Raw genomic sequence first — 15,000 nt, forward strand, 5'->3', positions numbered from 1 at the left:
ATAATTCTAGTATGGATGAATTGGATGATCAAATATATTTACCACTATATGATAATGAATATATAAAGGATGATACAAATTTTAATTATAATAATATAATAACAGGATGTGTTCATTTTACATCATATTTTAATATATCATGTGATTTTAATGAAAATGAAAAGAAATATGAACACGAAAATATTTTACACCATTCAATGAACGATACGTTTGTCATAAATAATAATAATAATAATAATAATAATAATAATAATTATAACTACAATTATTGTGATGATAAGAAAAAAAAAATTAAGAAGTTACAACAGGACGTCAAAAATGTATCATCTATAGAAAAAGAAGAAGAAGAACATATAATAAACTGTTATAATAAAAAAAGTTATGATTTTAATTATGAAAGTAATAATTTAAGAAATATACAACATCTAAGAGGAGAAGAAGAAGACCAAGAAAAAAAAAACAATTCCTCTATATATGAAGATATAAATAAGGATAACTGTTATGATCTTATGAAAAATATTAAAAGTAAAGATAATACATATGACAAAAAGGAGGATACCTTTAGTGATACTTATGATGGTATGTTTAATAAATTGAAAAAAAACAAAAGTTATGAGGACAATAAGGAAGAAAAAAATTATGATGTTCTGACAAATGAAAAGAATAAGAATTTTGGATGTGATCAAAATGGTGAGTGCTCACATAAAACAAACAATAATGTTGATACATTTTTGAATAATAATCTGAAGCATGAAGAAGAAAAAGAAATTATTTATAATTCCAATATTTTTGAAGAATTCAATTATGATAATTATATGAGACAAAATGAAGAGACACAAGATGTGTATAAAAATATGGAGGAAAAAATAAAAGAACTTGATATAACGTTTGAAAATTTAAAAAAAATAAATAAAAAGAAGAAACAAATATATGATAATAAAAATGATGGTATACAAAAACCTTTTTTGGTTTTTTCCTTGCCAAAAAGTAGGAAAATCAAAAAAAGAAGGAAATCCATCGAACACATTTATGAAATAAATAAAAGGAATGAAACAAATAAAAGGAATGAAATAAATAAAAGGAATAAAAGATCATCAAAGGATTTGTTATATAATGATGAGGAAAATAAAAGGTATGATAACAATTCGATATCGTTTAGAAGTGAGGAAAATGAAATTATAAGTGACAATTATTACTCTTTAAATGATGATAGTGAAGATAATGATGATAATTATGATGATGATAAATATTATGATGATAATTATTATGATGATGATAAATATGGTAATGATTTTATAGATGATGCTTACTACCATGTCTCTCATAACAAACATCGTGGAGTGGAGAATATGGAATATATGAACTACTTCAATAATATATACAACAAATACAACATGAATAATAAGACCCATAATGAAAATACAAATGTACTAAAAAATAAAAAATATAAAAATCAATTAAATTATAGAAATAGTAATATGAATGAAAAAGATAATAATATGAAATATATGAAAAGTGAAAATGAAGAAAATGATCAAAAAGTTTATAATAATTACAAACATTTCAATGTGTCTAGGTTGTCACACAATAATTATGATAAAACACCTCAAACAAATCAATATTCAGGTAATAAACATGCACGCTTAATTATGAAAAATTATTCATCTCATATTTTAGAGGATGAAATAAAACGTCGTAGTGTAAATTATGATAATGACATATTTAATTATAAAAAATGTAAGTTACAAAAGAAGTGACACATTTTGTCAGCGCAAAAAAAAAAAAAAAATATATATATGTATATGAACATATATATATTATATATATATTATATGTATATGTATATATTTAAAAACTCACAATTAAATATTAAATCATTTTTGTACATATAAAAATAAAATAAAATAATAAATAATAAATAATAAATAACTACAATAGGAAAATATATATATATATATATATATATATATATATTTATATTTATCTAACCATGTTGTAACAATTTGATATGGGAAAAAAGAGAGAAATGTTTTTGTCTCCACATTTTGGGAATAGATTCCATAGTCTTATGGTTTGATCAGGTGATCCTGTTGCTATAGACGTACCATCAGGACTTAAGGCTGCATATAATACTCTTAATTTATGACCTTTTAATGTAGTAACTTTTTTAAGTTGTGGTAGATTCCATAAGATAATTTGATTTAATGAATTACTATGAGTTGATATAATTTCTCTAGTATTTATTGACCAGATAATATTAGATACTTGAGATTTTGTATAGATTTCATTTATAGATTTTCCATTTTTTATATTCCATAAGAAAATTTTTTTATCAACTGATCCACCTCCACTAGCTAAAATATGATTTTTATATGGACACCAAGAAATTGCTTTAACTGCTGCTTTATGTTTTAGAAAATGAAATAGATATTTATTTGTATATCTATCCCATATATATATACTATTATCATTACTTCCTGATGCTAAATATGTTCCATCTGCATTCCATTCTAATCCACATATTTCAGATTTATGTTTTGTTAATTCAATATAATAAATTTCTTTACTTCTAATATCACTATTTATAATTTTATTATCTCGACCACCAGATGTTAATATATTATGATTCCAACACAATGTATTAACTCTTAATTTATGATTTTTATATTTTCGTATTCTTACACTTTTCTCTACATCCCATATTTCGACAACACCATTTGATAAACCACTTGCCAAAAAATTCCCATTAATATTATTCCATTTTAAAGAACTTATGGTTTTTTGAGGTTTGATTTTTTCTGATGGTTTTATAGTTTCAATCAATTCACATTTGTCATTATCTTTATCATTATTTGATTTTTCATTTTTTCTTTTTTTATTCTTATATTTATTTCTTCTTTTATCTTCGCCCTTATCTTTTTGTTCTATATCTTTATCTATTTTGTTTGCTACAAATAGTTTCTGACTTGTACAGGTATTATTATTCCACAAATATAATTTATCACTTAAAGCAGTTGCAATAATATTTTTTTTGGACCAATCTAATAAATTTAAATAAAAATCATCTATAAGTTCAGGAGCAGATAATATACGATATGGCATATTAGGAATTTTTCTTTTCTCCTTTTTATTATTATTTAAAATATAAGAAGGATATGTAAAAAAATGGGTACCATATGGATTATTCATTGGTATCACATTTTTTGACATATACTTTTCCTTTAACATTATATTTTTCTGAGAATGTTCAAAAAGGATATTTCTATATATATTATCATCTTTAATTGGATTATATCTTTCTATATTTTTTTTTTCTTCCATCTTTTTTTTATACATATTAAATATAAAAATATTATTATCATCATCATCATCAAAATATTTGTTACTGTTTGATTTTTTATTTATATCACTTTTTTTATAATTTATTATACTATTAATGTTATGATGACTTGTATTATCATACACATTTTTCTTTTTAAAATCATTATTTCTTCTTAATGTATATTCATCCATTTTTATGTTATATTTATTATATCTACTATATCTAGTTTGATAAATATAACTGCTAATTTTTTCTTCATTTTCTAAATTATATTTCTCAAATCTATTCTGTTCTGAACAAATAATTTTATTTATGTCTTCATTTGACAAATAAAAGTGTCCATATGAATTATAATCACAAGGAAAGGGTAAATCCGTCAAGTGTAATTCATTATCTATATGTAAAAAAAAATTCTCTATATTGTAGTAGTCTTCTATAATAGCTGACTTTATAAAAATATTATCCATATTTATATATTTTGTTATAATTAAAACGGATACATCATACAAAAGGTAATATTTTTTTTTTATATCTGAAAACAATCCATACACAATTTAAACGTTCAACTATAACATGTTGGATATATATATATATATATATATATGTGAATTATTTAATGATGATAAATATAATTCTTATTAAGAATTTTATATTAATGAATATATTTTTAAACATATTTATAATAAAATAACATATGTCTCTCCTACCTAATTAGGATCATCCATTTTTTTTTTTTTTTTTTTTTTTTAGAAATATATTTGAATTTTTCATTTTATAAGAAAATAAGACAGACAGAGGGGAAAATAAAAAAAAAAAAAAAAAAAAAAAAAAAAAGAATACCCAAGTACATGCATATATATATATATATATATATTACATATTCGGACGATATTATTGAATTTATTTAATGGCATAAAAAATATACATATATAATTATATTAATTTATGGTACAATATTTATATATATATATGACTTTGTACATATATATATTTTTTTAAAAAATCTTATATTGAGAAAAATTTAAATAGGTATTATATATAATTGTTTTAAAAAACGTAGGGACATGAATAAATAAATAAATAATACAATCACAAAAAAAAAAAAAAAAAATAATAATAATAATAATATATATATATATATATATATTTTTGTATATTCCTTTTTTTTTTATTGACATGTCAGTTCCTCTTATTATCACATCCTCTTATTATTAAATCCGTTGAAGTAATACATAACGAAGTAAAGGTCGTTACAATCAAAACTGCACAGCTACATAATGCTTCTGTCAAACTACAAAATACATTTTTTTCTCTTGGAACTTCATATAATACATATTGGGGATAGTAAGGTCGGTAATACGTGTCGTAAGTGTAATACTGTTTATAGTACATTGTGCTAAAAAAAAAAAAAAAATATATATATAAAACAAATAACAAATACATATATGAACAAACATATATATGTGTATATACTTTTTATTTCTATAACATCAATTTTATATACATATATACTTTATTTTCTTTCTTGATATGTGCTTCAAATAATAACAATAATTATAACTACAGTGACATAAGCTATAAATATATATATATATATATATATATATATTTTTTTCTGAAAAGTACAAAACTTTTTTATAATAAAAAATAAACTTGTAAAAAAAAAAAATTAAGAAAATAAGGATTACATAAAAACAAAAACAGAATGGACAATATTATAAAAAGAAAATTATTCGGTTTATATTATATTTTAACTGACAAGAAAAATTTATATATATATATATATATATATATATATATATATGTGGAATTATATCATATTCAATATTATAATTATATATTCCAAAATTTATCATATATATATATATATAATATAACCAATTTGGATACGCAAAGTTTTTAATTTTTACCTGAACATGTTCAGAAAAATGCTCAAAAAAAAAAAAAAAAAAAAAAATGAAATACTAATAAAACAGCTGTCTCTTTTTTATTTTATTTTATTTTATTTTTTTTTTTTGGTGCATGCACATTTTGTTTTTTTTAATTTTTGGCTGTTAAAATAATACCAAAATGTAAATTTCTCAATAATTTCATTGCAAATATATCAAGTTGACGTTCAAAAAAATAATAAAAAATATATTAAGCTTATATATACAAAAAAAAAAAAAAAAAAAAAAAAAATGAAACAAAAAAGAAACAAGAAATCATTGTATCCATTTTGAAATCTCCATATTTCATTTAAACTTTTCAATTGTTTGATTTTTCAAGAGATCTTAAAATTTCCTTTGCTTGCGAAATACTTTTTTCCTTTTTGGTTAAAAAGAACATTTTCCCTTTTGGTTTATTCCAAAATGTTGGTTTTGCTTTATTCATGTTTTCTTTAATTGTAGGGATTTTCATAGGAATGCTTAATGATTTAGAGAAACTTCTTGGAATAATTTTATCTACCTGTTCGTTTTCTATCGTTGCTGATTCGGCTACAACGTTTGGTTCTTCATTTTTATTTAGAGAGGTTTCACTGTTATCCTGTTGAATATTATCTTGTTGAATATTATTTTTTTCCATATTATCTTTTTCCATATTATCTTTTTCTATATTATCTTTTTCCATATTATCTTTTTCCATATTATCTTTTTCTATATTATCTTTTTCTATATTATCTTTTTCCATATTATCTTTTTCCATATTATCTTTTTCCATATTATCTTTTTCCATATTATCTTTTTCCATATTATCTTGTTGAATATCATCTTTTTCCATATTATCTTTTACATTCTTATCCATCTCAATTTCCGTTTCACCATTTACCTTTTTATTCATTAAGTCTTCTTCTACCTTTATGACATCCTCATCAGCTTCTTTCTCCATATCAGCATCATTAATTTTTTCTTCATTCACTTTTATTTTCTCTAACGAATTATTTTCTTCGTTGCTATCTCTTTTTATTAATTTCTTAACAGGGAATTCTTTCAATGTTGATAAATTTTTTACCATATGAAATTTATTTATAAATTTATTCATATTGTTTGGAAACTTAATATCTCCCATTTTTACTGTATTCATTTTGTTATATTTTGGTGGTATTTTTTTCATAAGAATAATCTTTGTAGTTTTTAGAATATGTTGTGTGTCATCCTTATCTTGTAAGGTATTATCTATTTCGTTTTTTACTTCTTCTTCACATTGTTTATTTAATATTTCATTTGTTTTTTCTGTTGTGTCTTCTCCTTTTTCTGATGTGTCATCTTTTTTTTCTATTGTGTCATCTAATTTTTCGGATGTATCATTTTTTTTTTCTATGGTGTCATCTCTTTTTTCTATGTTGTCATCTCCTTTTTCTGATGTGTCATTTTTTTCCTCTAACGTTTTATCATCCTTTATGCTTCTCAAACTATTTACCTTTTTATTATTTTCCAAATTTTGGATGCCCATTTTTTTTGTAGGGAATGCCTTAAATTTCATCATTAATTTGGGTATTCCTTTTTTGAGAACCATTTTTGCTTTTTCACTTTGATTTATATTTTCCTCCACATTTATATTTACATCTACACTTACATCTGCATCTATATGTGTATTTACATCTATATCTGTCTTCACATCATTTATTTTTTCTTCCTCACCACATTTGTCCAAAGAATCCATTTTCCCATCAGATATTATAGACACACTATTTGACAACATTTTAATTGGTTCCTCTTTTTCATTCATTTTTGAATTATGCTCTCCTATTTTTACCTCAATAGAATTTAATAATTTATTAGCATTAAAGAAACTATGTCTTCCTGGGTTTATCATTTTATGTATACTTTTACTTGGCTTTATAATTTTTCTTTCACTTTCAATATTTTGTTTCTCTTCTTCTTTATGTTCATCCATTTTTATATTACATGATTCCGTTTTGTCAATTGAATCGTTAGATAACTTCTTATTAGTTGTAAATTTTTCTTTCAAAATATTTATCTTATTTTTTAATAACACTGGTAAAGTTTTACTTTTAGGAATAGCTTTTTTATTAAGCATAGGAACCATTTTGATATTTATCTTTTTAATGAACATATTATTATTTTTATTTGTTATATTATCTTTCATATGATCATCACAATTTTCAATCTTCATATCTTTTATATTTTCATCTTTATTTTGTAAACTATTACATTCTAATAATTGTGGTACCATCTTATCTTTCTCATCTAACATTTCTTTTTCCGTTATTTCTTCTTTTACAGATTCTAATGAGTTCTTTTTATTTATAATATCAGATTTATCCTTGTCATTCATTGTGTCATCATTTTTTGTGTTATCATTTTTTGTGTTATCATTCATTGTGTTGTCATTAATTTTTTCTTCTTTCATGTGTTGTTCTTTTACAATATTTGTAGAAATACTTTGATCTTCTCCTTTTATGATATCCTCTTTTGTGTTTGTCAAAACGGGTTCTTTTATATCAACATCATCTTCCTTAGATAATCCAGCCTTATTTATATTTTTATCATTCAAATAATTCTCCTCCTGCTCATTTAATATGAGTTTTTCCATATTTACATTCTTCTTTTCTTCTTCCTCTATATTATTAGAATTATTTTTTTCTTCATTTTCGTCCTTCTTAAATAATGAACTCTTAACAGGTACATTCACACCAACAGTAATTTTATTAGTAGCGACAATTTGAGAATCATTACTTTTATTAATTATAAGTGGATTTGCTTTAGACTTAAATAATTGTTTAGATAAGATATTTTGTACGGATTTTATAGTAAAATTTACTTTATTTTTTTCTATAACATTTTCATCTTTAGATATATTTATATCTGCATCTTTCTTTATACTAACTGATTTCTTCATCGTTAATACTACTCCCTCTTTTTTAGTTATATCCATATTTTCTTTTGTTATAGCAAATTGTTTTAGCATACCTTGTTTTTTTGTTAATATATTATTCATGAGTGGTGATCCCATTTTTTTTGTTAACATATTATTCATGAGGGGTGATCCCATTTTTTTTGTTAATAAATTGTTCTTAGGGGGTGATCCCATTTTTTTTGTTAATAGATTGTTCTTAAGGGGTGATCCCATTTTTTTTGTTTCATTTGTCGTAGAGATATTTTTATCATTACTCTGTTTGATATCGCATGCTTCTTCAAAATAAAAACCTATTTTTATATTTTTATCTGTTGACAGGTTTATTATATTGTCATTCTTATTATCATCTATATCTTCATTCTTATTATCATTCATATCTTCATTCTTATTATCATCCATATCTTTATTCTTATTATCATCCATATCTTCATTCTTATTATCATTCATATCTTTATTCTTATTATCATTCATATCTTCATTCTTATTATCTTCTATATCATCATTCTTATTATCATCTATATCTTCATCCTTATTATCACCAATATCTTCATTTTTATTACATTTCTTCATCATTTGTGTTTCATTATTTTCCACATTTAATTTATTAATACTTTCCTTTTTATCCACAGTTTCTACAACCCCGTTGCTACATTTTTTGTCATTCACCCTTGTATCTTTCTTGGGTTTATCAAAACATTTTTTATGTGTAATGAACACACTAGAATTAACGTTATTAAAATTTCTCCTTAATATTGACATGTTCATAATTTTATTTACATATTTTTTCATATATCTGTTTCCATTATTTAATTTGATTCTTCTTTTTTTTTTATTATTTTTATTTTCTTTTTTATTATTGGAGAGGTTAAAAATAGCTCCACTTCTTGATGAACTAAAAGGTTTTGAGAGTTTTCTAGAAACTGATGAAAATTTTTTATTTTTTATATTTGACATATTATTATTATTATTATATTTATTAGATTCCTTTTTATTTATTTTACATTTTGTATCATTTATATAATTTTTTTTTTCTTTTATATTCTCTTGACCTTCTGTCATTTTAATTTTTAAAACGGACTTTTTTTCTTCTATTGAAATATTTCCTTGACCTTTATTCTTTGGCTTGTTCATATAATCCTTATATTTTATTGCATTTTTTTCTTTTATATGCATAAAATAATCTATATCATCTACATCACTCATACTTAACATAGTTTCATCGTATGTAGATTTATTTATATTTTTATTCTTACTAGAGGATGAGCTACTTAAACGTTTTTGACCTTTCTTATTGTAGTTCAAAAAAACAGAATGATCTAGAAATATATTTTTATTATCAATCTTGTCATATATTTTATTTCCACTTAAAACATATGTTTCATGTGATTTATTCTTTTCATTATTATATCGGTCTAGATCTAATAATTTTTTCTTTTCCTCATTACACAAAATATAATTAGCATCAGTAATTTTATCTTTAATAATTTTTTTTTTCTTCTTCCCTCTAAACATAAATTTGATCGAATGGAAATTATTATAATAATTACTATTACTATTACTATTATTCTTCTTTTTATTATTATTATTATCACTTTTTATATAATTAATAGTACCCTTTAAATGTATCTTGTTATGCTTCTCTTTATCATTATTTCTTGGTTCATACATAAATTCTTGTCTCATCTTTATCAAGTTATAGTTAATACTTTTCCTCTCCTCTAACATATTTGTTTTATTAGTTTTATTAAATTTACTAATAATAGAAGAGGGTATATTTAATTTAAATGTATTCATTTTTTTTTGAACTTCATCTACATCTCTAATTTTATCACCAGATGAAGGATATAATGCAAACGAAAATTCTTTATTATTCAACTTATTGTTTATACTACCATTTGTTCTATGTATATTTATATTTATATTTTTTTCTTTCTCTTTATTTACTTTTGTCTTTCTTATTTTATTATGATCCACATTAATATTGTCATAAAAACTATTATTTTTTAAATTGTAATTATTATATCTTTCTGATCCAAAGTGAGAATATCTTTTCATGGTTAGATCTAATATTTCTTTTTTTTCTATATTATAACTTGATTTTCTTAGACTCATTTTATTTCTTTCTTTTTTAACGTCATTTTCTTTTTTTAGATATCTTAATTTGTTTATATGTCCTTTTAATAAAAGAGGAGAGACCTTTTCATTTTCATTTTCATTTTCATCTGTTCTGTTTTTTTTTATCATACGTATATTACCACACAATTTTATATATTTAATATATTCTATATAATTTAAAATATTATTTATATTTTTATTGTTAATAGAAATGTTTCCATGTAAGATCTTCTTTACTAATTGTTTATAGTATCGTTCAGGTGTTCCTTTTTTTATTTTTATACAACCATTTATTTTCAATTTTATTTTTTTCTTTACATTGCTAAAAATATATTTATCATTAATATATTTAAATCTGTTTATTTCTTCATTTACATTTTTTTTTTTTAATTTTATACTACCATTAATAATTTTATCTTCATATCTTCTTAAAAATTTAAGCATATTATAGAATTCATCACCGTCTTTTTGAATTCTAGCTTCAACCTTTATACTCTTCATTTTGAAATCCAAAAAAAAAAAAAAAATGAATTTCTTTACGTCGTATTTAATATATAAATGGAGCGAATATTTTTAGCTCTTCTTGACCATAACAAATGGAAACTAAAATGTAAATATAAATAAATATAAATAAATATAAATAAATATATATAAATATATATTTTTAAAATGTTAATTTTCTTTTTCTCTTATTTTTTCGTACATGCAAATATTATAAACATTTACATATTTTTACATTAAAAAATTTTCTTGCACCTGTTGTGTTACACTGAACCCACACAACCATGAACCTATATTAAATATTATAATTTTTTTTTTTTATTATTAAAAGACTAAAATTTTTTGGTCAATCATTTTTTTTTATTTGTTTAGTTTCTGTGCTGGAGCATTTATTATGAAAAATATATATATATATATATATATAGAGCCAATATAAAAATATATAAAATCTATACAACCAAAAAAATGGTGTACAAAAAAAAAAAAAAAAAAAAAAAAAAAATAATAATAATAAATATTTTAATAAATAAAAATATATATATATATATTTATTTATTTTACTTATATATTTTATTATTTTATTATGTTTCTACCTTTTTAGGTTTTTTCTTTTTTTTAATGTTCATTCGTTTTAAGTGGTAAGCTATTAAAATATGGGAAGCTCTAAAAAGATAATAAAAGAACAAAAGGTAAAAAAAAAAAAAAAAAAAAAAAAAAATAATAATATATAAAAATAAATATATAATAAAAAAATAAAAAATATACATATATATTATTTATTTATTTATTTGTTTGTTTTATTATTATTATATTTCTCCTTTTCTAAGTTTTTTCTTTTTTTTAAAGTTTGTTCTTCTAAGTGGTAAGCTATTAAATATGCTAAGCTCTAAAAAGATAAAATAAATAAAAATAAATATAAGATTATTATATGTACAACACTGTTCTACTACTATGGTTGTTATATATATAAATATATATATATTTTTTGAGCATGCTTTTAAAAAAAGAAAGAACATGTCGATTTATATATTATATAAATTAGAATCATTCTTGTATGTATTGAATTATAAATGCACATAAATGTAACAAACATACAAAATGTTTTTTTCATTAATTCAAATAAATATTTTAAAAACATAAAATATATATATATATATATATATATATATATATATTTTTTTTTCCTTACATAAATTAACACACACAAAAAAATAAAAAATAAAATACACCGTTGTAGGATTAAATAAATATACTTTTATATTATTATATACTTTGATAAACAATAAAATAATATTTATTGTATTTATAATACTATTCTTACAACATATCAAAAAAAAAAGAAAAAAAAAAAAAAACAAAACAAAACAAAACAAAAGTGGTGGTAAATTGTTTTGTTATTTAAATCAAATACTATATATATGAACAAGTCATATAATGTTGTAAAAAATATTATGAACAATTCATGTGTTTTCTTAAAAAAATGTTATGAACAGGTCATGTAAATTAAAGGAAAAATAAATAAATAAATAAATAAATAAATAAATAAATATATATATATATATATATATATATATATATATATATATATATATTTATAATTAAATAGTTGTAATTGTTATATGTTTTCTTTTTAAATATTTCAAACATTACATTTTTATTATAAAGATTTTTTATATTGTGATGTTGTGATTACCTTTTTAAGAAACCTCCTTGAATATATGAACTCCATTTGTTTTTGTCGTAATATTTGATAAGACATTATTAAAAATAGAAGTATGTTAAATGGGTTATATGTTATATTGTGTTTTATTAAAATATAAAAAATATAATAAGGAATTATATAAACTATAATAAGTATTAATATATATATATATATATTTATTTATTTATATTTATTAATATAATATGTATATAATTTATGTGTAATATTGGTTACAAATAAGCCTCATGATGCTTATAGACTTATATGAATAATTTTGTTACAATAACATGTTTCTTTTAAATATAGTTGTATTAATAAATAAGGAAGTAGAACAAAAAAGAAATTAAATTAAAATATATAAACCATAATTTAATATATTATATAATGTTTATATTAAAAAAAAAAAAAAAAAAAAAAAAAAAAAAAAAAAAAAAACCACATATATATATATATATATATAATATTTACATTTATATGTTACATTTCGTAAATGGTTACATACTTTATTGTTTTAAATTTTATTTCATATTAAGACCAAAAATTTACATAAAAAATAAAAAAAAAGTTCATCCAGTAAAAATATAGAATCGTTTTATATTATTTTTATATATGGAAAATTTGAGAAAGACAAATATGTGAAAAGAAATTATATTTAAAAAAAAAAAATGGAAGAAAATAAAATGAAAAAGAATCATGCGCTTATAATACATGACATATTCCTTCTTTAACAAATAATATATATATATATATTATAAATATTTTTCCTTTTTTTTTTTTTAATACATATTACATAATTGGAGTTATAATAATACACCTGTATATTCTTATATACTTAAAAACTATTTAATATGTAAGGAAAGCATTTATATAAAACATTCAACAAGTTTTTTTATTATAAACTATAAAGTAATTATTCACATTTGTTATTATATATATATATTTTATTTTGGTTGTTTGAAGGTTTAAAATTGGCGATCTTTTAAAAAAAAATATTAAAACAAAATATAAAACATTTATAAAAATAAAATAATTTTATATCGAATATGTTGTAAATCATAATGAAATGAAAAAAAAGTTATGCCAAGGTTTTATTTTATTTTTATTTTTATTTTATTTTATTTTAGCTTTTTTTTAAAAATAATACTAATGATCTATTATTTCACAACATAAACATATACATTATTATATATATATATAATTTTATATTTGTTTTTTTTGAAAGATCAAATATTTTGGAAATATCTTATTTTAAAACATTTCACATTCTATATAAAATATTGAAATAATTTTATTTTTTAAATTCCTTTATATTTAAAAAAAAGAAAAATAAAATAATATATAAAATAAAACAAAACAAAACATTTTGAATATATATAATATATATATATAATATATCATATATTAAATATAGTTATATTTTATTTATATGGGTAATTTTATACTGCCCATATATGGACCCCCCATTTCCCTAAATTTTTAAGAACATATTTGAGGTTAAAACAAAAAAAAAAAATAACAAAAAAGAAAAAATATTACTTATTCATATAAGATATTTAACATTTTATTTATTTATTAAATATAAAATAAAAGGCAATTATTACCATAAATAAAAGATATGTTTAAGGCTTAAAATATATATATATATATATATATATAATAAAATAATAGAATACCCCCTTAAAGGGTCGGAAGGCTTATTTTTTTATGCCTAAATATAATATATACATAATATATATATATTATTATATGTATAATATTATTAAATATTAGTATATAATTCTGCTATATTATATATATATATAAAATCCTCTATATGTATTATATATATATAATATATTAATATATTTTAAAATACTTATATAATAATATACTATATATATATAAATATTTTATATTATATTTATTTTTTCGTTCCTCTTAAATTCCCAAATAATTTCTTTCCCTTTGATTATATATCTTTAAATGAAACATACATTATTTAAATTTTCATAAGCAATATATTTTACATATATTATATAATATATATATACTAATTATTTTTTATATATATAATAATAAATTATTATACATTATTATATTTATATATATAAATATATTTTATATATATATATATTATTTATGTTTGATATACAAATATATATAATAAATTCATTATTTTATATGTATATTATACAATTTATATTCTTGTAGATCATTGTTAAGAGTGAAGATATTAATATATTAATATATAATATTTATATAAAAAATTTTCAAGGATTTTATTTATAATTTAAAAACAAATATATAAAAAATATTATATACATTATTATTATATGTATGTATATAAATATGTATATATATAATATATATATATATAATATATATAAATGAATAATTATTTAAAAAAAAATAAATAATAATAATAATAATAAAATAATCTTTTTATATAATTATAATAATAGTTTTTATTTGTATAATAATATCCATTTTTGTGTTATTATATATTTTACAAAAAAAATAA

The 15,000-nt window shown here is 19.6% G+C and overlaps 4 protein-coding genes across 4 annotated transcripts in view; 1 reads left to right on the plus strand and 3 right to left on the minus strand.

Moving 5' to 3' along the window:
- PADL01_1024800 (conserved Plasmodium protein, unknown function) overlaps positions 1–1,757 on the plus strand; it is a gene marked incomplete at both ends in the record, with an annotated part of 3,192 nt that extends 1,435 nt beyond the window's left edge. Inside the window, one exon of the mRNA XM_028682318.1 lies at positions 1–1,757. This exon is cut by the window's left edge and continues 1,435 nt beyond it. Within this exon, the coding sequence (XP_028538608.1) occupies positions 1–1,757 (1,757 nt within the window).
- Positions 1,758–1,980: 223 nt separating this feature from the next.
- On the minus strand, positions 1,981–3,789 carry PADL01_1024900 (cell division cycle protein 20 homolog, putative; the record flags this gene model as incomplete). The annotated part of the gene is made up of 1 exon (XM_028682319.1): positions 1,981–3,789. One exon carries the CDS (start codon positions 3,787–3,789, stop codon positions 1,981–1,983), a length of 1,809 nt encoding a protein of 602 aa, XP_028538609.1.
- Positions 3,790–4,501: 712 nt separating this feature from the next.
- PADL01_1025000 (conserved Plasmodium protein, unknown function) lies at positions 4,502–4,714 on the minus strand (the record flags this gene model as incomplete). Its single annotated transcript, XM_028682320.1, has 1 exon — positions 4,502–4,714. One exon carries the CDS (start codon positions 4,712–4,714, stop codon positions 4,502–4,504), a length of 213 nt encoding a protein of 70 aa, XP_028538610.1.
- Positions 4,715–5,569: 855 nt separating this feature from the next.
- On the minus strand, positions 5,570–10,798 carry PADL01_1025100 (conserved Plasmodium protein, unknown function; the record flags this gene model as incomplete). The annotated part of the gene is made up of 1 exon (XM_028682321.1): positions 5,570–10,798. The coding sequence occupies one exon, from the start codon at positions 10,796–10,798 to the stop codon at positions 5,570–5,572; it is 5,229 nt and encodes a 1,742-aa protein (XP_028538611.1).
- Between the last annotated feature and the right edge of the window lie 4,202 nt (positions 10,799–15,000).

Source organism: Plasmodium sp. gorilla clade G2 (assembly GCF_900097015.1).
Source record: "Plasmodium sp. gorilla clade G2 genome assembly, chromosome: 10".
Lineage (NCBI taxonomy): Eukaryota > Apicomplexa > Aconoidasida > Haemosporida > Plasmodiidae > Plasmodium > Plasmodium adleri (nom. inval.).